Here is a 23244-nt window from a genome sequence, read left to right as displayed (position 1 = left end):
AATATATGGCAGCAAGGATGTCCTTTATGTTAAAGGGTAGTATCCTCAGGTAGAATAAAATAAAATTTTTCAGGTTAAGCAGAATTTTTACAAAACTAAGGATTTATAAAAAGTGTTTTCAGTCTGTCTGGACTGTCACACTCCAGCATACCAATCCAGTTACTCTCTTTATCTGTCACCTGGTGCCAACATTTTTTAACTATGAGAGGCAACAGAGGCTGTTTTTCCAATCAGGAATAGATAATGAGGGGCAGATACCGGCAATAAGGACTCATTGTGGGTCTTTCCTATAGGAGAAAGACTGAAATTATTTCTTTTTTTGCAGAGGAATTAAGAAAAAACAAGCTGAAGTCATTATGTTTGAATTAGACTGATTCAGTTAATATAAATACAACAAATATTCATCAAGCAACTACTGTGTGCAAAACACCATGCGAGGTTCTGAGGGAGGTACAAAGTTTCTGGAAGATAGTTCCTGCCCTCAAGAAACATACAGTGCTAATCCCCTAATTTTGAAAGAACCTGAAAATATCACAGGTCTTAATAGGCTGAAAATATTTGGATGTGTTTTCTTGATTTTCCAGTGCAACACCCATGAAAAGAATGTTTTCCTTTCCTATTCATTGTTCAAACTATATCTCTCTTCTGCTTTTATTGAAATCCCACTGAATTAAATAGGCTGAGGGAAAAATAAGACTCTAAAAATATAAATAGACATCAGAATTATTCTTATGCTACTTACCCAACAGATGGATCAAGTGCAATTCCCCTTGGATTTCCCAAATTTTCGGTAATAAGGGTGACCCTATTTGTCCCATCCAAATTCACCATATCTATTCTATTAACGCTGGTCTCTACTACATAGAGTTTATTATTAACCCAGTCAACAGCTAGGTTCTCGGGTGTGTCAACAGAAACATTCAGAACTTCCTGGATATTTGCACCATCAATGTCAACTGAAAAAACCTGCAAGAAAACCATGAATTCTTTTTTAAATTTAGTTTTATTTTTATTCTGAATTTAATAAACATCATATAAAATATGCATTTTCTTATACATAGAACAGAAAAATAAGATTGCAAACAATCATGTGACTCTATTAGGTACAGCTTGTTTTCCTTTTTCAATATACAATTGAACATTCTTTTAAAATGAACTGCTTGTCTTCAATTCCTTCTGGATTTCTTCTAGTTCTTTTAAAAATGCTTCAGTGAACTTTTTTTCTTCTTTTTTAAGGGTAGAGGGGGGTGGGGGCAACTCTATGTCTAACTTCCTTCACCCTCTTACCTCCTACAAATTGAAAAAAGAAAGACAAAGCCCTGTAAAGAAAATCCCCACATTAGTAGTATTCAAAAATGCATGTTTTTTTCTGTATCTTGAATCTATCACCTCTTTGTCAGGAGGTGGGTACTTGGCTTTCCCGCTGCTCCTCTGGAATCATGCTTGATCATTGCATTGATAAGCCTTTTAAAGTTGCTCTTTACAATGTTGTTGTCATATAAATTATTCTCCTAGTTCTGTTCATTTCACTCTGCATCATCTCATACAAGTCTTCCCAGGTTTCCATGAAACCATCTCTTTCATGATTTCTTAAGGCACAATACTATTACATTACATTCCTATTCCATGATTTGTCCAGCCATTTCTCATTGGACAGTCATACTCTCAGTTTCCAGTTTTTTGTTCTAACAAAAAGAATTGTTACAAATGTTTTTATACATATGGGACTTTTTCCTCCTCCTTTGAAGATCATTAGTTCTTAACCACAGCTAACCTTCGGATCTATTTGTCTCCATATATCATTCAGTGTCTTGAGATATAGAATATCCTTTTTGCAAAAAGCATTCATGTGAACCTAAAATTCAGTACAATTCTGCAGTTTTCTAGGGGTACTACATTGAACTGAATTGTCAAGACAGGAAAACAAATTATGTTTTAAAGAACATCTATATGTAAAAGAAGGAACTGGGAAAACCCCATCTTTACTTTTTTCAGCACTTTTTGGGTGACAAGGGATAAGAACACAATTCTAAAAAGCCAAACTGAGGGAATTTTGAACTTTTCTTACTGCTGTATTTTTTCCACTGATTTCTACCTCTAATATCTTATCATGGCATATAAGTGATCCTGGGTTTTCAAAAACTGTGCCAGCAGAGAACAAAGACTGGCAAGTTCTAACAAGCTGGAAAGATTTCCAGTGCATGCCTGGCAAAGGACTATATATCTCTCATCCAAAGACCTGCCTAGCAAACAGCAGAGTGCCTTGTTACCAGAAAGCTGGGCACCAGGAATTTGGTTTCGGTTGGTTTTTTTTTCCTTTGTTTGTTTTTCTGTTACAGCAATTCACAAAACCCATCTACAATAGAGGAGACCTGTACATATACCAACTTAAGTATTGAAGCATTATTATAATATTATCTACAGCAAACAGCCTCTCAGCAGTCTTTGTTATACATCTAATAGGGAAATATGCCCAATATCACCCTTCAGCTTTTGTAGGGACATGTAAGAAATTCCAGTCTATTCTGCAGACACCTCTCAAAGAAGAAAGGGATGTTTTCCTTTCAAGCTGATGGGTTAGACTCTAGAGGAAAACAACAAAGATTTTAGAAAAAATTCTAGGTGTTCTACCCTCACAGAGATGAAGGGAAGTATAGAATATGCTTCTAGAAGAAATCAGGGCAAGAATCACAGTGACAAGCATACAGTGTTATTGTGCCATTTCAGTTGTGTCCAACTCTTCATGACCCAATCTGGGGTTTTTTTGGCAAAGATACCATAATGGTTTGCCATTTCCTTCTCCAGTTCATTTTACAGATGAGGAAACTGAGGCAAACAGGGGTAAGTGGCTTGCCCAGCATCACACAACTAGTAAATGACTGAGGAAAATTTTGAACTGAGGAAGATGATTCTTCCTAACTCCAGGGCCTGCACACTATCTACCGAGCTGCCCCAAGCACAATCAATAAATCAATAAATATTTGTTGAATTAAATCGAATTAAATTGAAATGTGCAAGACCACCAAGGAGGCCAGAAGGGACAGAGTCTAAATCACCACTTCCTACAAAAAAAGTTTTGTGTTTATTCAAGTAGCATATTTTGGTAGAGTCATGTTTGTGTGTGTGTGTGTGTTTTTATTTGGGTTGGGCAATGGGATTAAATGACTTGCCCAGGGTCACCCAGCTAGTAAGTATTATATGTCTGAGGCTGGATTTGAACTCAGGTCCTCCTGAATCCAGGGCCAGTGCTCTAAGCACTGTGCCACCTAGCTGCTCCAGAGTCACGCTTTTATATGCATTACACTCAACAATCAAACTTTTGATAAATCTGTTTTTTTTTTCTTTCCCAAAATGGAACACCTAGTTTCTATATTCAGATTAACAGATAAGCGGCCACTTTCTTGAGAACTTCCTGTTCCTAATTAATCTCCCTATATTCTATCAGAGATAACAAAATAAAAGAATTATAAAATTAAGAAGATGGTGTGATCACAGACTGACAGTACGACAGTTAAGTGAAAGGAAACCAAATTCTCTAGTTATTTACTCCAAAAAGTTTCTTCAAAAGCTCATGGGTTCTAAAGTTGAAAGAAACTTGAGAAATCATCTCTAACACGTTCGGTCTATTTGAAGAAGATTGGAGAATTTCAGTGGCCTACAAGCTGAATATCAACAATGGCGTGATGTGACCACCAAGAAAGCTTTTGTAATATTAATTAAAAGAGGCAAAGCATCCAAAAGAAAGTTCTCCTGTGCTCTTCTCTGGTCAGACTGCCTATATTATAATATATAGTATATTATTAAGTATTATATTCTGTTCTGGATGACATACTTTAGGAAGAACATTAACAAGGGTGGGCAACCAAGATGATGGAAGTCTGAAAGTGAACACTATACATTTATAGGTTCATTGCATCATAGATTTAAAGCTTGAAGGGACCTCAGAGACAATCTCATCCAACCACTCATTTTAGAGATAAGGAAGCTAACATCCAAAAAAATTAATTGACGTGTCAAGGGTCACACAGGTAGTAGGCAGCAGAGCTGGGATTTGAACCTAAGATCTCTGACTCTAAAAACTCCTGCTATGTCACTACCCTTGAAGGTTGGGCCAGCAGAACACAAAGTTCTGGCAAGTCCTCCCAAACAGATTTAAATGTTTATGGGTCCAGTGAGGGACAGTGTATTTCTCATCTAGAGCCCAACCTAGCTAAGTTGGAGAGGCCAGTTAACCACTTTGCTGTGGTTACGAACAAATTAGTTGATCCTCAAAGGGAAGAGGAAAAGGACCCGTTTGTTCAAAACACAGCAACTAAATAATGAAGGAGGTTTTTTGGCCACAGAAATACATGAAGACCATCAACTGATAGGAGTGGTTCTGTAGTAGAGGGAAAGAATGCCCACACCAATGAAATAGCAGATCCTTAAAGGAGCAGAGAGCTTCATCAATATTACCCTATTTGAGCCTCTCATCAACCCCTTAAAGGAGATAAAGTAAAATTATCCTGTCCTAACATAATGTATTTTCTAAAGTAATTTAAGTGCAAATGGCTATGTAAAGGTAAGCCATTCTTTTTCAATGAAGAAAAGTAAAATAGATTAAAGGATAGACAAATAAGTGAATGAATGAATGAATGAATGAATGAATGAATGAATGAATGAAAAAACACTTAAGTGCATACAGTATGCCAAGCACTGTGCTAAACTCTGGGGATTCAAACACAAAAAGGAAAGTTATCATGCTAATTCATATAAAGAAAGTGAGCCTCAGGGAGAATAACTGATGTGTCCAGATAAAGGAAAGGAGACATGAGCCCAGCTCTTTTAACCCTATGTTCACTGTTCTTTGAGGGCAACAGAAGTGGAATTGCTGGGTTCCTAATGCAGGGGCTCTTACTCCACAATGTCTGGTGCTATTTATCAATTCTAGAAGTCTGAATTCTAGATAACTATGTTTGAATATGTCAATGGATTTCTAGATAAAGGATTCAGAAATGGAAAGCTATCTAACCAAGTTGAGGGGAGAAAACCAAATTCAAGTGCTAGATAATAATTAGGAATTACTACAAAAAAAACTGTCCGATGACTTGGCTAGAGATACAGATGGCATGTTCATCAAATTCTCAGGTGACATAAAAATTTGAGGGGTAGCTAACACCCGATCTTACAGAGTCAAATTGAAGGAACAGGGGAAACATATCCTGCAAGAGAAAAGACTCAGGAGGAATTTGATGATCTTATTTAAAGAGCTGTTCTGCAGAGGAGAGATTAGACTTTCTCTGCTTAGATTGGTTCTGCCAAAATGCCAGAATGAGGAGATGTGGGTGGAAAGTTCCAAAGAGACAAATATAAGTTTAAGAAGAAATTTCTTAACAATTAGGATGCAATGTGCTGCCTTGGAGACAGTGGGTTAGCCTTCATTAGTCTTCAAATTAAAGTTGAATGACCATTTGTCTGAGATGTTGTAGATTCTTGTTCATGTATGTGTTGGACTAGATGGACACTGAAGACCCTTCTAATTCTGACTTTCTGTGTTTAATCTAGGCCAACCTCACCATTTTATAGAGAAAGAGACTGAAGCCAAGAGAAGTGACTTACCTAAGATCACAAAATTATTAAGTAATAAGGGTAAGATTCAAATCTTGACTCCAAATCCAGTGCTTTTTTTTCCTATTGTAGCATAGTAGAAAGAAACGGAAGATGTGGGTTTGAATCCTAGTTATCACTTAATATCTGTGTGACAGTGAGCGAGTGACAACCTTCTTGGGCCTCAGTTTCATCATTAGTATAGTGATGGGAATCTGTTTTAAAATCCTTTAACAAATGTCTGTTAAATTTAATTCAATTGAATTCCAACTCTAAATCTTGTATTACCAAATTAAAAAGCTTTGGCTACAGACCCAAGAATGGATCTTGTGCCTGCCCTCTAAGGGCCAACCTAGCCTATTCTGAAGAAGCTACTCACAAAAGAGTTGCCCAATGGTGATGAATTGTTTTAGTCACAACTCATGAATACTGTCTACTAAGGTGGAGAGAAGATGCAATCTACATCAGGGTAAGGAAAACCCACACTGATGAAGTCATCATGGATCCTTTACCTATTAAGCAAATCAGAATTACAATTGGACCAGGTTCTCATTCTACAAAATTCTAAGGAAGCTATACTTACAATGTGTTGGAATTCTCTCTTGGAAATAAAGGAAAATGACAAAAGGGAGAAAGAGACCTACCCTACCTTTAAGGAGTCTCACAAATTGATTTCTTAAAATCTCCACTACCTTATTCAAAGTTGAAATTAAATACATCTTACTTTCCAAATAAGGCTATGTAACAACATATTGGCTTGTTAAACCAAATACTGTCAATATTTGTTATCCAATCCTCAACTCCAGTTGCATTTAGAAGATGCAGGTGAAATCTGAATTTTATCATCCAAAAAAGCACAGTACTTTTTACATTTTAAGCGATCAAGTTTCAAAAAATTACAACTAAATATCTAACCAGTTTTGAAAGAATGTCTACTATTTCTCTTAATTAAGCTCTTGGACTCCATTTCGAATAAAATTAAAAGTTGCTCAAGACTAATCCATATAATAGGCTGCTTTGTTTAATGTATCACATGTAATAGTATAGCATGGAAAAGGTGGTGATTAACATAAAATATCTCAAGGGCCTTTTTTGTTAGAAGACAAAGGCACTGCCTGCATCTACTCTCAAAAATGAAAAGCTATCAACACATTCCGCTCTTGGTACCACTCCCTTCTCAGGACCCAGTCTTGAGATTTCTACTTACCTTATCTTGTACAGTGTCTGTCCAAAAGATTCTATGCAAGTAAAAATGAAAATCCACACCCACAGCCACTCCACGATTCTGAGATTGTACCAGGGTTCGGAAGCTTGTTCCATGGATATCACCAATTAGTAAGTCCCGACCATTGGAGAAAATCAGAGATGCTACACCAGCTAAAAAGGGAAGGAGACAGAAATCACTCATTGCATTTAATAAGATGAAATAGCAGCATCTCACATTTTTATGACTCTTTCTACATTTCAAAAGGCTTTCTCATATTTCATCTTGTCTTACCCTCAGTCACTATAACTTCATAGGGTAACCAATTATAGTATGGTCACCTCCATTTTAGAAATGAAGAAATAGTCCCAGAAAGATTAAACTACCTACAACTATCAACAACGAACTACCTAAACTACCTACAGATTTGGCAGTGAAATTTGTGGAGGAAAGTAGATTAAAAGCTATGGGAGAAACTTTGCTCAAATTTATTTCTGGTTTTGGCATTAGGGTATTTGGGGTAATGGGTACCTCATTTATTTTATCTATTTGCATTGTTTTGTTTTGTTTTGTTTTTTTTAAGAGATCTAGATGATGAAACCAACTTCTAATAAGTTAGGAACAGGGTCAGGACAAGAATACAGATCTCCTGGCTCCTAATCCTGGGATCTTCTCTATCATGTAGGTCTTTTCAATCAATCAATCAATAAACATCTATTAAGCACCTACAAAGTGACAAGCACTGTAATAAGTGCTAGGAACACAAAAAGAGGAAAAAGACAGTCCCTGCCCTCAAGAAGCTTAAAATCTAATGGGGAAGATAACACTCAAACAAACATATGCAAAGCTATATACAGGATAAACAGGAAATAACAAAGTGAAGGCACTGGAATTGAGAGGGGTTGGAAAAGGCTTCCTGTGGGAGGTAGGATTTTAGTTGGGACTTAAAGGAAACCAGGGAGGTCAGCAGTTGGAGTTAACAGGGAAGAGTGGTTCAGGCATAGGGGGAGCCAGAGAAAATGTCTAGAGCCAAGAAATGGAGTGTTCATGGAACACTCTTGTCTTGTTCATGGAACAGCCAGGAATTAGTATCACCGGATCAGAGTGTGTGTCAGGGAATAAGGTGTAAGAAGACTTGGAAAAGTAGGATGGGACTAGGTTATGAAGGCCTTGAATGCCAAGACTATTGGCATGATGTGACCCTACTCCATATATAAATGTTTTTGGCATTTCTCAAAATAATATAGTTTAAGAAGACAGAGTGACATAGTGGAAAGGACCCTGGATTTGAACTCAGAATCTCTGGATTTGAACCTCATTCTGCTACTTGGCAAGTCATTAAGGAGCCTCACTTCCCTCATTTATAAAATGATGAGCTTCAATTTCATAATTACAATGATACCTACCAATTCTAATATGCTGGTCTACTATCACTGCTAGCCTGAGAATCATAACGCCATATTAGAACTAAGAGTAATATCTGAAAAGTCACCGTTTTATACCCAGAAACACTCAATAAACATAGCCCAACATCAATAAATGCCTGAAGATAGTGGGTTTCATCTCCTGAAACTCATGAAAGAACAATTGGAAATAGTTAAAAATAAATGAAGTATTCACTACCCAAATACCCCAAAGCCAAAATAGGAACAATTTTATGTCTCAACATTTTTGAACAAGGTTTCCACAACAGTTTTTAATCTATTTTCCTCCACAAGTTTCACCACCAAAACTGTAGGACTCTGTTTGGAAAACCCCTGACTAAATATTACATAAATCACATCAAAATTATCCCCACAAATGGTGGTGTGTCAATTCAATTCATTGTGCTAAACACTAGCGATACAAATAAGAAAAAGAAAAACAGTCCCTCCCCTCGAGGAGCGTACAATCTAACTGGGAAGACAACCCACAAAAAGAGGCTGAAAGGGGCGGGGGTATGATGACAATGGAGCCCTTCAGTCCCAAGAGTACAGCTGCTGGGAGATGCCTGGGCTATAAGCCCTTTTTAAATGAAGGCATTGGGAAGAATGTTTTGTTCCACCCTCTGTCTTTCTAATCAGAAAAGGAGGTTTTGTTGAGAGTCCTGATGAGCTATGAAGACCAAAACTGGTGCAATCTCTGGGTTGATAGCCTACAGATCACAGTCGAATAGCGCAAATGTAATCTAAACTTTTGTTGCTCCAAACTATGTTGTGTAGTTCTCATGTTCAAACATCACGTACTATAAGAATATAAATTAAGGGACTCTGGGAAAAGTCCTTCCCTGGGAATATTTGAAAGGAGTCACCAAAGAAAACCTGGGAAAGGGGATAAGGCAGATAAGCTGAGCCTGGAGATGATTCACTGAACTCAGGGCCTGTCAGTCATGTCATGTCTCCTCCACAGATAGGCTAAGAGCAGGGGCAGTTCAGTGACGAAGTGGATAGAGCACCAGCCCTGAAGTCTGGAGGACCTGAGTTCAAATCCGGCCTCAGACCAAACACTTGACACTTACTAGCTGTGTGACCCTGGGCAAGTCACTTAATCCCAATTGCCTAAAAAAATAAATAAATAAACTAAGAAAAATAAGCCCCTTATGTAGGAAATGGGACCATTGTGGGCATCCCTAAAGGGATTACAAGCTTCAAAATTACAATAGTCAAGGGAGTCTGATTCTGCTGTTGGAGGGATCTGATGTGATGTTCCACATAAAGATGAAGTCTGCCACCATGACACCACAAGGCCACAGGGGAGAAAAGGCATGGAGTCATCAGACGTAGATCAAGTACTAGCTCTGTCAAATAAACTCTCTGAACTTTTGTTTCCTCAGCTATAAAATGGGGGTGATAATGCTTGTACTACCCACCCTATGGGGTTATTATGAGGATATAATTAAACAATGTATGTAATGTGTGTGTTTTATAAACTATAAAATACTATCCAAATGTAAACAATAATATATGTATCGTTAATCTCACATTTATTGTGTATATTCAGAATCAGTAAATGGAATAGAAATTAAATGTCTGTCAGTAAATTCTAAATGGAATATTTATTACATAATAATGGGCTTAGACCCCAAAGAAAAAGCCAGGGTCATAGATAATTCACAAAGAGTATAATTAATCCCTGAATAATCAAAAGATAATGGTGATGACATTTTCTCTGCCATGTACTTACAGGATACATTGGCTCGACAATGCCGGTGTTGTTCCAGGACATAACCCTCCACGCAATGACACTGGTGATGGCCAAGGCGATCTTCACACATCTGATCACACACACCCCACATCTTGCAGTCATCAAAATCTACCATATGGAAAACACAAGTTTGTCATCATCCTTCACAGTATTTACCTAAAGAACCCTTGAGAAATTTGTACAGATGGCAATTCAGGATGCTACAAAAACTTCATTCCATCAAAGGCATGTGGATGTAGTTACATAATAAAGAATTTTTATAAAACACGATATCAGGTAGGCTATCCATCAAACAGAAGAAAAAGTCATTTCATATGTGTTTTTTCGAGGTGTTTTTTTTTCAATGAACACTAGGACAATTACTTTCCAAAATATGTAAGACTCATAGTTAAGTAACACTACCTCTCTTAAGGCAATTCCAACATTCCTATATTTCTGTGTTGATTCTTCCTTCCAAAATGAAGCAAAGCCTAAAACAAATCTACTTCTTAAATAAAGGGTGCCATTTGATAAAGCTTCTATTTAAAAACCTATCATCCACAGCATTGCAGCAAAGCCCAGACATGAAAAATAATTTTGCCAGTCATTCACAAATTAATTCAACTTTTATTAAGTATGTACAATGTGCAAGACACTGGGGATGTAAAGACAAAAAAACAAAACAAAAATAGCCTCAGCCCTCAGAGGTTTTACCAATTCTACTATGACCCTAATCATTCATTTTTTTTTAATTTATTGACAATCTACTTTGTAGATTAAATTGGATTACGTTTTCTGGAGTTTACAAAAGAAAGAGAAATCAGATTTCCTGCCTTCAAGGAGCTTACAATCTAATTGAGAAAATAAACTGTAGACAATAAAACAATCACAACACAAATCATGAGCAAGTGACAGCTCCATATAGATTGGAGTAAGAATACCAAGTGTAGAAAGTCAGTTAGTCAGGAAAGGAATCTTAAAGGGATCATATACTGAGATGAATCTTCATATATGTCCCAAAACTACTGCCCAAGTTTCTGAAATGAAACTTTTCAATAGAAAAATGCTTGTCTGTTTATTTTCAAATATCCTTTACATATGCAGAGCCATTCTTTTTGTACTATTGCTTCTAGCAGGTTAGTTGATTCTGAGAGAGAATTTCTCTAGAAGGAAAACCAAAGACCAGTCATGGTCTAATCCATTTTCCACCAGCGTGACTTTCATGAACACTACCAGGAGAAAGAGAGCTCTGTTTTTGGTCAGAAAATGGAAGATTACTCAACATATTGTCAATATCAGATGATTTTTATCCATGAATCTCACACTTCATCTAATGGCCAGGACAGCTAAACCCATTTTATAGATAAGGGAACCAAAGCATGGAGAAGTAAAGAGACACACTGAACTTAGGGAGCACTAAATATCAAACGTATTCCTTAATGTATAGGACGTGCCAGATTTCACTTGAATCTTCTAGATGTGATTAGAATAAAGAATTGGAGAGTAGCAATTGAGAGTATTTTGCTTTTTTAAAAAGATGATATTTTGTCACAGGTCAACTTGAAAGTCTTCTTTGGTCTACTTTCAACTCTAAGTAAAAACAGTTTTTTGTAAAACGAACTTGCGAGGATGCTTAAAAGTTTGTGTGTACTATTGCACTCCTCTGCCATTTATTTATAATTTGAATTTTAAAATTCTAATCTGTTACAATTATAACTCACAAGTGGGTTGTTGAGGTTCTTCAGTCTACATTCTAGACCTCAGATCACCTCTGTAACCTTATGGGAACTCAAGGCAACAACAAGAATTCAGAACAGGTCAGAAAGAAAAGGAGGCAAGACCCTTTCAGTCTCCAAATCCCCAAAGCTGACTGTAACCCCACACATTCCAGGGACTGACTAGTTGTCTAGGCTCAGATGAATAGATAGTATTTGTTAAATCAGACCTACCTCAAATACCGCTAAGCTCAGGAACAAAAGGTAGGTGATACCATACTGCCATGTGAATACACAATCTGGCAAACACCAAGAGGTTCCACCATCCCGTTAAGAGCCCCTGAGGGCCATGCCGACTCCCAGTTAGAATGTGAAATGAAGGAACAAAAACTGTTTTGATTTAGTCTTTGTATCTCCAGTACCTAGAACTGTGCCTTGAATATAGCAGGTTCTGAATAAACATTTATTGAAACTAAATTAATTGAATTGAACCTGTTATCAAAGAATTAGGAATTACTCAATACCTTTCAAATGCGGATATTCTGTATTTAATGATAACGAGGCCAGAAAAAAGCTTTTACTTGGCCACCCTCTCTCTGTGCTCTACTGAGCACGCACATCAGTTCACCCCAGTGAAAAGGCAAGGACAGGACATTCAAGAGGAAATACCCAGGTCATGACACCACCTGATTCTAAATACAAGAACCATGAGATTGGCCAAGTGTTCAGAGCCGTCAAGGGAGACAGAGTAGTGATGGGAAGCTTCAGAAGAGCATGCAGTGTGACTAGGAATTTTTGAGAGCAAGTAGTCCTAACCTCCTGGACAGCAAATATTCGGGAGCTTTGCCTTTGAGGTCTTACCTATAAATATTTTTTTTTTTCAAAAAACACATCCTGTCTGACTTTTAGTCACTAGAATAAGGTTTTGTTTTCTAGACAAGGCATGGGAATAAGTGAAGGAAAACCTTCCTAAACCTTATCATTAATAGTATGAGTGGAACAAGAAGGGAGTAAGGCTTTACCAAATGAGAAGAGGGCACTGATTTATAGAAACTGAAAGGTCTAAAGCCAGCTTCCAGAATCTGAAGGCACAGAGAAACCACACGAGGAAAAGTGCAATCTTGTTAATATTTTGACACCATGTCACTCTTTGTGATCATTTTGTTTATTCCTCAAGTAATTCTATCAGTGGGAAGAGACAAGCATTTTTAATGGCTCCATTGTTAACATAAGAGAAAAAATCAAATAAAAATAATTTATTTCCTTTTTTTAAAAAAATTCTTCCTTTCCCCTTGCTTGTCCCCACCTTATGCTTCTCAGAATAAAAAACAGAAAACAAAGATAAATGCATTAGTCTGAAAATTGTTCTAAGATGAATTGAATGTATATAATCTAAACAATATGAACAGCTTAAAGAATGTTTTGTATCTTACTAATGTCAAGGTATGTGGTACAGCGGATAGAGTACTAGGCCTGGAGTCAGAAAGACTCATTTGGCCAGACACTTACTAGCTGTGTGACTCTGGGCAAGTCTCTTAATTCAGTTTGCCTCAGTCTCCTCATCTGCAGAATGAACTGGAGAAGGAAATGGCAAACCACTCAAGGATCTCTACCAAAAAAAACCCCAAATAGGGTCAAGAAGAGTCAGAAACAACTGAAAAAAAGACTGAACAATAACAATTGTCATCACCTCTAACCACAAGTAGAAATTCCCTGGATTCTCAGGACATGGATTCTCCCATTTTTGACTTACCAATACAGGTCCGGCTATCATTGGAGCTGATGACATAACCCTGGGGACAATAACAAATCCCTCCAGTTGGTGAGGTGTGGCAACGATGCTGACAGCTCAGGGTGGCACACTGAGATATATCTAAACAAAGATTATTACTTTTAGCAATGCGAGTAGCAGAGCCAATTTTCCTACAAAGTAATGGATTTTTTCCTTTCTAAAGTCAGAAAGTATAGGACGAGGCATTCAAAATTGTCATGGTGACTTGCATGTAATAGGTATTAACTCAATACTGGGTTTTTTAAAAATTAAATTTAATCTGATGCTTACAACTCAACATAAATCAACGTGATGACTGTAAAAACAACCCAAAGCTTATACTCCATAGCATGGTGGATATAGCTCTGAACCTGGGATCAGCTGAAGAACTGAATTTAAATGCTGACTCAAACAATTACTATCAAGTAACCCTGGGCAAGTCACTTAACTTCTGCCTGCCTCAGTTTCCTCATCTGTAAAATGAGTATAGTAATAATACCTAACTCCCAGGGTAGCCAGGAGGATAAAATGAGATAATGTTTGTAAAGTACCTTGCAAACCATGAAGTGCTAAATAAATGACACTAGACCATGGGTTAGTAATTTTATCTTCATATATAAAAATCAATAATTTTTCATATATGTGTGATAGAGGGGGGAATCTCCAAAATATCTTTTTTATAAATCAAATTTGTTACTAAACAGCTATGATAATAATAAAAATAAAATAATAGTATGTACATAGATCCATACCATCGAAATTGTTGCTAACTCTTCCTTCTCCTTGACCACTCACACTTAGTCAATTGCCAAATTCCATTTCTTCTACATCCAAAATACATCTCCCAACTATCCCCCTCCTCTTTACTTTCACAGTTACCTCTCTATTCAGGCCCTCATCTCTTCTTTCCACTTCTGTCCCAATTGTCTGACAACTTGTCTTCTTCTATCTAACTTATCTCCATCTTCTTCACTGCTGCCCAAGAAATCTTCCTAATAACCATTTGAATTCATGCCATTCCTCTACTCAAAAACCTTCAGTGGTTCCCAATTGCCTTCCAAATAAAACATCAGTCCCTGAACCAAGTATCCCACTAGGTTCCAATCTGTTGCTCCTCATACCTATACACCAGCCAAACTGAACTACTCTCTATCTCCAGGTCATCCTAACATTTCTTATCTCTGTGCCTTAGTTCACATCATCTTCCATGCCAGAAAGTACTCTCTCCTCTGTTTCCAACATTCTAAATCCCTCCCTTTCATTAAGGCTCAACTCAAGCCACACATCCTTCATGAAGCCTTTCCTATCCACTACCATCCCCAGAGGTGAAGGTTATTTTTTTCGTTCTTCACATTCCAAAGAACTTTTCTTGACCATCTCCTATACATGAGTTCAAATCCAACCTCAGATATTAGCTGTGTGACCCTGGACAAGTCACTTGATCTCTGTTTGCCTCAGCTTCCTCATCTGTAAAATAGGGACAAATTACACCTACCTCCCAGATAAGTTGTTGTGAAGACCAAATGAGATAATATTTATAAAGTACTTAGGACAGTGCTTGGCTCATAGTAAGTATTATATAAATGTTAGCTTTATTATTTTTATTATTATTATTATTACCTATGTGTCACATTTATTAGTGTACTTACCCTTTCCCCCACTATAAGCTCTTAATGCTTTTAGGCATAGTTGATGTTTAGTAACAATATGTTGAACTGCATAGAGAAACAATTTAAAAAGCACTTTATACACATTACCTCATTTTGTCCCGACAATACTTCATCAAGTACAATCAGTACAAGAAAACAGAGGCACAGACATGTTATGAAAATGGCCCATGGTCTAGTATGTACCAGAGCTATGATTCAATAAAGGTCTTCTGACCCTATATTTAGTGCCACAGCAAAGCAGCACAGTCATGGAAAGAGTACTGGACCTAGAGTCAGGTGAACTGGGTTCAAATCCTGCTTCCAGGGGCAACTAGGTGGCTCAGTGGATAGAGTATCAGCGCTGGAGTCTGGAGGACCTGAGTTCAAATCTGGCCTCAGACACATATTTCCTAGCTGTGTGACTCTGGGCAAGTCACTTAACCCCAATTTCCTCACTAAAAAAAAAAAAAATCCTGCTTCCAATGATTAATAACCTTGGTAACCATAAACATGTCACTTTTAACTTTCTAAGCCTTAGTTTCTGTAAAATAGAAATATTTGTAGCATCTACCTCCCAGGACTATCATGAGAATTAAATGAGATAATATACAGAACTTACCTCTCTATGTTTTTTAATTTTGTTAATTTCACTTCATAAATTTTCCCTTTTGTAAATTTGTAAAATTTCACTTTGTAAACTTTAAAGACCTATAGAACAAGTTACTATCATAATTATCTTTTTTCTTTTCACTACATAGAATAGCCACCCTCTAATTTGCAGTGGCAGGAAGGAAAGCTTAGGCTTCTTGCGTAATAGCCCACTCCTGAGAGCCCTTATACTCACTGCAATGTCTGCCTGCAGTCACATTGGTCTCATCTTCTCCAGAAGGGCAATCGGATGTACCATCACAAAGTTTTTCAACTGGGATGCAGTGCCCAGACCCTGGACAGGCCCATTCTCCTGGGTAACACTCATGATGACCACTTTCTGAACAGAAGAGGAAAAAAAAGCATGAACCATTTCAGATGATGATGAATATTTTTATTTTTGTAAAGCAAAGCCCATTTCTTTTTTATTTTTTAGTCCATGCTAATGGGAGGCATACAGGAAAACAAATAATAGATAATCCGTAAATCATATCCAGTCAATACTTTAAACTGGCTTTCTCACTAACATTTTGTCCGAGCTGATGAGTAGCAAGATTGGTTAATTTAAGTTCAACTTCTTCTTCTTACCCTTGTATATTTGTGATGGAGACACTAATGGTTAAGGAAATGGTCCAAAGTCAGGTAGTTAGAAGAAGACATGAGTTTGCATGATACACAAGCAAGACAATCTCCTCTCCTCTCCCCTCCAGAAGAAGACTCAGTTACTTAAACTAGTGGTGTCAAACTCCAATGTGAACAGGGCCATTAATCCATAATACAGAACCCTGACAGTCACATGTTGATTTAGTTTTAAAATGTAAAATTATCTATGTTTTATTGTACTTTTTATTTTGTTAAACATTTCCCAATTATATTTTAATGTAGTTCTAACTGCCCTGGAGTGTTGGGGTCCCATGTTTGACACTTCTGACTTAAACAAAGAGCTGTGCAATCAGGACTGTCTGGAACACTTCAGTATTTCTAATAGAAGAAGGCAAATGTGGGGCTAAAGTTTTCATGGTCCCAATAAGACTGGAAAGAATAACAGAAATGGAGTCTTTAGGCCACTTTCTCAGGCCATTTATATGTGAAAAATTTATATATGTAAAATAGTATGTGGAACCAAGAGATTTTCATAGAAAAGCAACCTTCATTGTCACATCTGGGACTGTAACCTCTATGGCTAACTTGGTTTTATGACATGGTGTTCATGAACAAATTGGACTCCTGGACATCCCAAAAGCAGCAGAACCAAAGAGGAATCCAACGAAATGGGGGGGGGGGGCGCTTCTAAGCAATTCCTCCCACATATGATCTCTGATCTCTATCCCTTAACCTCCTTCTCTCCTATACCTCCCACACTCATCCCATCCACATTCCCCAGCCTTTGCCATGTCATTATTTTACTGGGAAATTTGAGTTAACAAAGAAAAAAATGCCATGGGCGCATGGGCTCATCCAAAGAGTGCTAGAACCATTCCATGAATGCCCCAATGCCAGGGACAAATCACATTGTCTTGTCTTCTTTGACTTCATCTCCATCCCTAAAGCCCTTCTTTTTTTTTTTTTTACAAATTAGATCACATTAAAATGAATATCAAACTATCCCTACAAGACATAAGGAGTCACAAAAGGACAAAAACTTGATAAGAGCCTAGCCTGTAAATAGCAGGTGTATAAGAGTAGGATTGAAACCACTTTACAAGGATAATAGGATAATAGACTTTAGAGTAAGTGCAAAAAATCCTTTAACCTGGAGTGATGTTGCATAAGAATTCTGTTTGGATAGTCTGACAAAACGTGATGAAAATTTGATGTGAATTACCAAGCTAATTAGAACTGTATTCATTTGAAAGGCTGAAACAAACATAGCATTCAGCTTTGGTCTTGGTCATGCTTCCCCATCCCCAGCCCTCTGACCAGAGGAGGATCTCGCAGGCTTTGAGGGGTCTGGAGGATTTGGGACTTTCCCTCTTCTCAATGACAACCATCAGGATCACAACAATCAGAAGCAGTGTCTGTAGCAGGAGAGGAGACACTGCACACCAACTCACCTTGCTTAGGGGCATGAGCACGATGAGATCATTCTTGAGCACCTCAGGAATGAGAGAAAAAAACTTCCAGCGACTAGGAACTATGAGTAATACCTCTGCTGCATGGGCTCTCTAAGCATGAGCCTACTTTCCCCTGGACTCCGCCTGTACTTGTGGGAAAGTATGTGACAGACTTCTAGGGGGATATTTTGTATCAACTGTTCTTACTGTAACATCTTAGTGAGTACACTTTTCTAAAAGGTACCTAAGAAAGGGTAAGCTAATTCTTGGAGTATGCAGGTGTAGCCATGCATATAGCACCAGGCCTGGAATCAGGAACATTGAGTCCAAATCTGGCCTTGAACACTAGCTGTGTGACCCTAAATAAGTCATTTAACTCTGTTTGCCTCAGTTTCCCATCTGTAAAATGAGCTGGAGAAGAAAATGGCAAATCAGAGGTAAAATGCCATTCCCAAGGTGATAGAACTAGTAAATGATACAGATTTAGGTCTAGAATCCAAGTCTCTTTACTCCAAGTTCAGTGTTCTTTCTACTGAAATGTGCATTTACCCAGACCTAAGGTCTACCCTTCAGTTGAAACTTCTACAGCTAGTCATATGAATGTTTCCATAGTCAAAAAACAAAAGAATAAAAATGAATGACTCTTGGGTGCTCACATATGACAAGGTGAGTCTGTGTGCAGCATCTCCTCTCCTATTAATGACACTGCTTCTGTGTGTTGTGGTCCTAGGGGAATGATTGTTGTGGTTGAGAAGAGGAGAAGCCCCAAATCCTCTAGACCCCTCAAAGCTTGCAAGGCAAACCAGGATCTTTGCCAAGAAAACCCCAAGAGTCAGTCATGACTGAATAACAATCACAAAAAACAAACCAAAAAAGCTAATTCTCAACTGGTATTCTTGGGAGGAAACAAAGCAATGGAGGTTTGCACCAATAGCACTGGATTATCACCTCCAGAACCGTCAGGAGTACACCTAGAACATTAAGAGCCTTGCTCTAGGATCTGAGGCTTATCTGTGAGAGTGGAAATTGGAAAAAGAATGCCCTGATCTTCTTTGGGTTATCAGTGTTTAATAAATGTTTAAGTTGAGTTGAGTTAGTATGTGTCCAGTCTGTAGAGGGGAAAAGGGCAGTATAGGTGTGTGGTGAATAATTCTACCTAATATGCTTAGTGACGGCAAGGGAATTTTTCCAGTTGATTGTATGTATATGAAACATAGGCCTTTTTAAATACTTGATTTCCTTTGCTGACTACCTTTCCAGGTCACTGTTACTGTCACTCGGCCCCACTAAACCCTAGTTGCGGACAACTCTGCATGTCTATCAGTTCTAGTGAGGAGACAGGGTGTATGCCCTGAAAAGCATTTCACATAGAATGAATTTATTTTGTCGTAGGAAACATCTTCTGGGATAGAAGTCCTCTACTCACCACATCCATTTTCATCGGCATTATCTTCACAATCATCATCACCATCACAAACCCAACTTTGATGAATGCAACGGCCACTTGGGCAAGTAAAGAAATTTCCTTTGCACGTTTGATAGGCTAAGAAGAAAGATCAATAATGTCATCCCTTAGATATAAACCATGAAAAATAATCTAATTAGAATCATGGGTTAATAGCATGTTAAAGGGGAAGGGACCTTGAAAATTATCTAATCCAATTTCCATATTTCATAAAGGTCCTGAAATCAGAGGTAAAATGCCATGCCAAAGGTGATGCAACTAGTAAATGATACAGATCTAGGTAGAGTACCCAGGTCTCTTTACTCCAAGTTCAGTGTTCTTTCTACTGAAATGTGCATTTACCCAGACCTAAGGTCTACCCTTCAGCTGAAACTTCTATAGTTAGTCATATGAATGTTTCCTTAGTCAAAGAACAAAAGAATAAAAATGAATGACTCTAGGGTGCTCACATATTGAGGGAATTCATCTCAGAATTAATTTAGAATTGGAGAAGTCGGTAGTCCTAGAAGAAGGTGCTCACTTAAGAGTGGCCATTTGAAAGTAAGACTGATATTTGTACAGAATCTTATATCAATGACTTCAACCCCAGGTGTAGTCATTACTATCTCTTTTTGACAAAGGAATTTGCTCCAAGACCAAATGGATCAATGACTCTTAGGATCCCTCTGACCCAATCATGCAACAAGAAGAAGTACTGTGGAATACTATTGTGCTATAAGAAATGATGAGCAAGTGGACTTCAGAAAAACCTGGAAAGACCTGTATGGACTGATGCTGAGTGAAATGAGCAGAACCAGGAGAACATTGTACACAGTAACAACCACATTGTGCAATTACTAACTTTGATAGACTTAGCTCTTCTCAGCAATGTGAGGATCTAAGACATCTCCAAAAGTCTCATGATAGAAAATGTTATCCACATCCAGAGAAAGAACTATGGAGTTTGAATGCAGATCAAAGCATGCTATTGCTCTTTTTTTCCTTTTGTTTCATTGTGTTTCTTCTTTCGTGTGGTTCCTCCTATTGGTTCTAACCCTTCTTTACAATATGACTAATGTGAAAATATTTTAATACAAATGTACAAGTAGAACCTATATCAGATTGCACGCCATCTTAGGGAGGGAGGTGGGGAGGAAAGGGGAGAAAATTTAAAACTCAAAAGCTTATGAAATTGAAGTTGAAAACTAAAAATAAATTAATAAAAAAAGAAAAGGTACTGTAAGTATTGGTTTTTTTCCTTCATAAAAATATATTGATAACATCATCTCTATTGCTAGGCAGAAGATAATAGATGGAGAGCCAGAAGGGACATCTGAAGCCATCCAGTTCAACTCTCTAATTTAATAGATGAGGAAGGGAAGATATTCTATACTTCCTCAATTTACTCATGCATTATCTCTAAGGTGATATGCAAATGATAAAGGTGGCCTGGTACAGACTAGGTACTAACTAGAGTGGTGTGCTTAGAATTAAAAATACCTGGGTTCAAATCCTGCCTCTGACACTCTGTGTAATACTGGACAAATCACTAAACATCTATATTCCCCAGAAAACTCCACAGAACTACTAAATCATACATGGTTTTCAATCTTCAGTAGTGGAGGGAGTTCCCATTGCAGGAGTTCCCAATGTGGGTAAAACCACAGGTTCTTTGTATATTTCTCTAAGTACAGAAACAGTTGTTGAGAATTATGGAAATTTTTAAAACTTTGTTAGGTAACCTTCACTTTCTGTCTACTATCCCTGCATCCACATGATGTAGGAGAAATGAGGAGGCAAGTTAGTCAGTATTATTACTTGTTTCCTCATGTGGAGGGCCTCAGACTTCTTTTCCTTTGCTTCTACTATTCTACTAATTGAGATAGCCCAGGATCATGTGCTTAAGAGTCCTGAAAATAGGAGTACTCTCTTAGAATCTAGCCTGGCCCCCTTAACCATCATCCATGTGAGCAACCTCTATGAGAAGAGACCATGGGTACTGCAACGTCTCCTCCTACCTGTTCCCTCCCTCCCTCCCCAACAACAGCTCTACTTTCTGCACACTCCCGCAGTCATCTTTCAGGAAAAAAACTCATGTGGAGAATGCAGCCTGGCAAATGCCTCTGCAAATATAACAGTACCCATCTCCTCAGAAGCCAGAGCTATTGAAGACACATGAAAGAAACTTCTCATCACAAAAGTCCTCAGCACCATCTAATGGCTCAACATCAGAAAGAAATATACTTTTGTTCATGGAAATGACAATGAAGAAGACTGTCTTGCCATAGGCTTTGCTTCCAAATCATAAGGACCACTGAGCCATTTTCATCTAATGTGCAACTAAAACTTCCAAATATCTTGTCTCTCTTGGAAATCAGGGATTGTCTTATTTTTATATTTGTATTCCTTGTGTTTAGTGTAATATTGGACAAAGCATTAACATTTATTAAGCACCGATTATGTGCCAAGCACCATGCTAAACACTGGGGATGCAAAAAGAGGCAAAAAAGACAGTCCCTGCCTTCCAAAAGTGCACACAGCATAGTGCTTGGCACATAGAAAGTGCTTTTTCATTCATTCATTCATTCATAACCTATTCTTTTCTGGAATTTCCTTCATTGGCTCCCAACTTCCATCTGTTAGGGATTTTCAACTAACTGTGAGGGATGAACCCAACAAAGGGTTAAAGTGCAATAGAATAAATGCCCTCCTTTCCAGTATCAACACTACCAAGTCTCTCATTTTTGTATCTTTCACTCCAGCATTGCACATAATAAGTACTTAATAAATGCTTTTCTGCTCATTCGTTCGTATTCTACTCTCAAATGTGTCAACTATTACTCCTGGAAAAATGGAAGAATTTGGAATTCCTAGAACACATTACACACAGATAGAAGAAAAAAAGCCAATAACAGTAACAACTAAATATGAGGCTTTAACAATGAGAACTTTGGGGAGGAAACAAATTCTGTCCATCATCTTTCTTTTAACCCCACCCCATGGCAGATTATCTTTCGAAGAGTCAAACCATCATGGTTAACACTTTTGGCAAGGTTTCTAAGTTTTCTTCTGGTTCCAAAAGCCGTCTAGTTTAATACCTCTTTTGTTTCAGAAGAATGAATAGGGTGTTTAAAAAAAAAGATGTTAGCCTTGAACAACAGGACCCAAAATAACAGAATCACCGTACTGCAATCATGTTCATCACTCTGGTCTCCACAGTCATCATCGTGGTCACAGACAAAGGATCGAGGGATGCACTCTCCATTGGCACACTGGAACTGGGTATTCAGACATCTCTGAGCTGGGACACAAGGTGAGAAGGGGAAAGAAAAAGGCCAATTTCGTTTCTACCATCCATACCAAGCTGAAAGGGATTCTAATCATTTTTATCTTATGGGAAGAATATGCATCATGCTTAAAAAGAGAACCTGTCACACATCATGCCCTGAGGGCTACTCACTGCAGTTGGCTTCATCAGAGGAGTCTCGGCAGTCTACTTTCCCATCACACCGCTGATTTGTGTTATAACATGCCCCGTTGGCACAAGTCAACTGTGCACAGACTGGATATTCTAAAGAAAGAATGAAAACATATGTTCAGTCTAATTCAATCCAATTCAATCAACAAGCATTGGAAATCAGGGATTGTCTTATTTTTATATTTGCATTCCTTGTGTTTAGTGTAATATTGGACAAAGCATTAACATTTATTAAGCACCTATTATGTGCCAAGTACCATGCTAAACACTGGGGATGCAAAAAGAGGCAAAAAAGACAGTCCCTGCCTTCCAGAAGTGCACACAGCATAGTGCTTGGCACATAGAAAATGCTTTTTCATTCATTCATTCATTCATAACCTATTCTTTTTATCTTATGAAATTGGGAAGAAGACAAAGGAAGAAAGAATGGAGGAAGGATGGATGGAAGGAAGGAAGAGAGGAAGGAAGGAAGGAAGGAAGGAAGAGAGGAAGGAAGGAAGGAAGGAAGGAAGGAAGGAAGGAAGGAAGGAAGG

General features: G+C 37.8%; 1 protein-coding gene across 3 annotated transcripts in view; it reads right to left on the bottom strand.

Annotated features, from left to right (window-relative positions):
• LRP2 (LDL receptor related protein 2) overlaps window positions 1-23244 on the bottom strand; it is a 258128-nt gene that overhangs the window by 165523 nt on the left and 69361 nt on the right. For 2 of the 3 annotated variants that reach the window (XM_027866126.1, XM_027866127.1), the window contains exons 5-12: window positions 22694-22804; window positions 22421-22534; window positions 19216-19332; window positions 15932-16075; window positions 13421-13540; window positions 9953-10081; window positions 6794-6963; window positions 743-966 (exon numbers count right to left, since the gene is read on the bottom strand). In XM_027866126.1, the coding sequence (XP_027721927.1) occupies window positions 743-966; window positions 6794-6963; window positions 9953-10081; window positions 13421-13540; window positions 15932-16075; window positions 19216-19332; window positions 22421-22534; window positions 22694-22804 (1129 nt within the window). Of the gene's footprint in view, window positions 1-742; window positions 967-6793; window positions 6964-9952; window positions 10082-13420; window positions 13541-15931; window positions 16076-19215; window positions 19333-22420; window positions 22535-22693; window positions 22805-23244 lie in introns of those variants that run through there. The other variant, XM_027866125.1, reaches the window with a different exon arrangement.

The sequence above is a fragment of the Vombatus ursinus genome, unplaced genomic scaffold (genome assembly GCF_900497805.2).
Source record: "Vombatus ursinus unplaced genomic scaffold, bare-nosed wombat genome assembly UNPS02014779.1, whole genome shotgun sequence".
In the NCBI taxonomy this organism is placed as follows: Eukaryota; Metazoa; Chordata; class Mammalia; order Diprotodontia; family Vombatidae; genus Vombatus; species Vombatus ursinus.
This window is presented reverse-complemented; position numbering and strand designations above follow the sequence as displayed.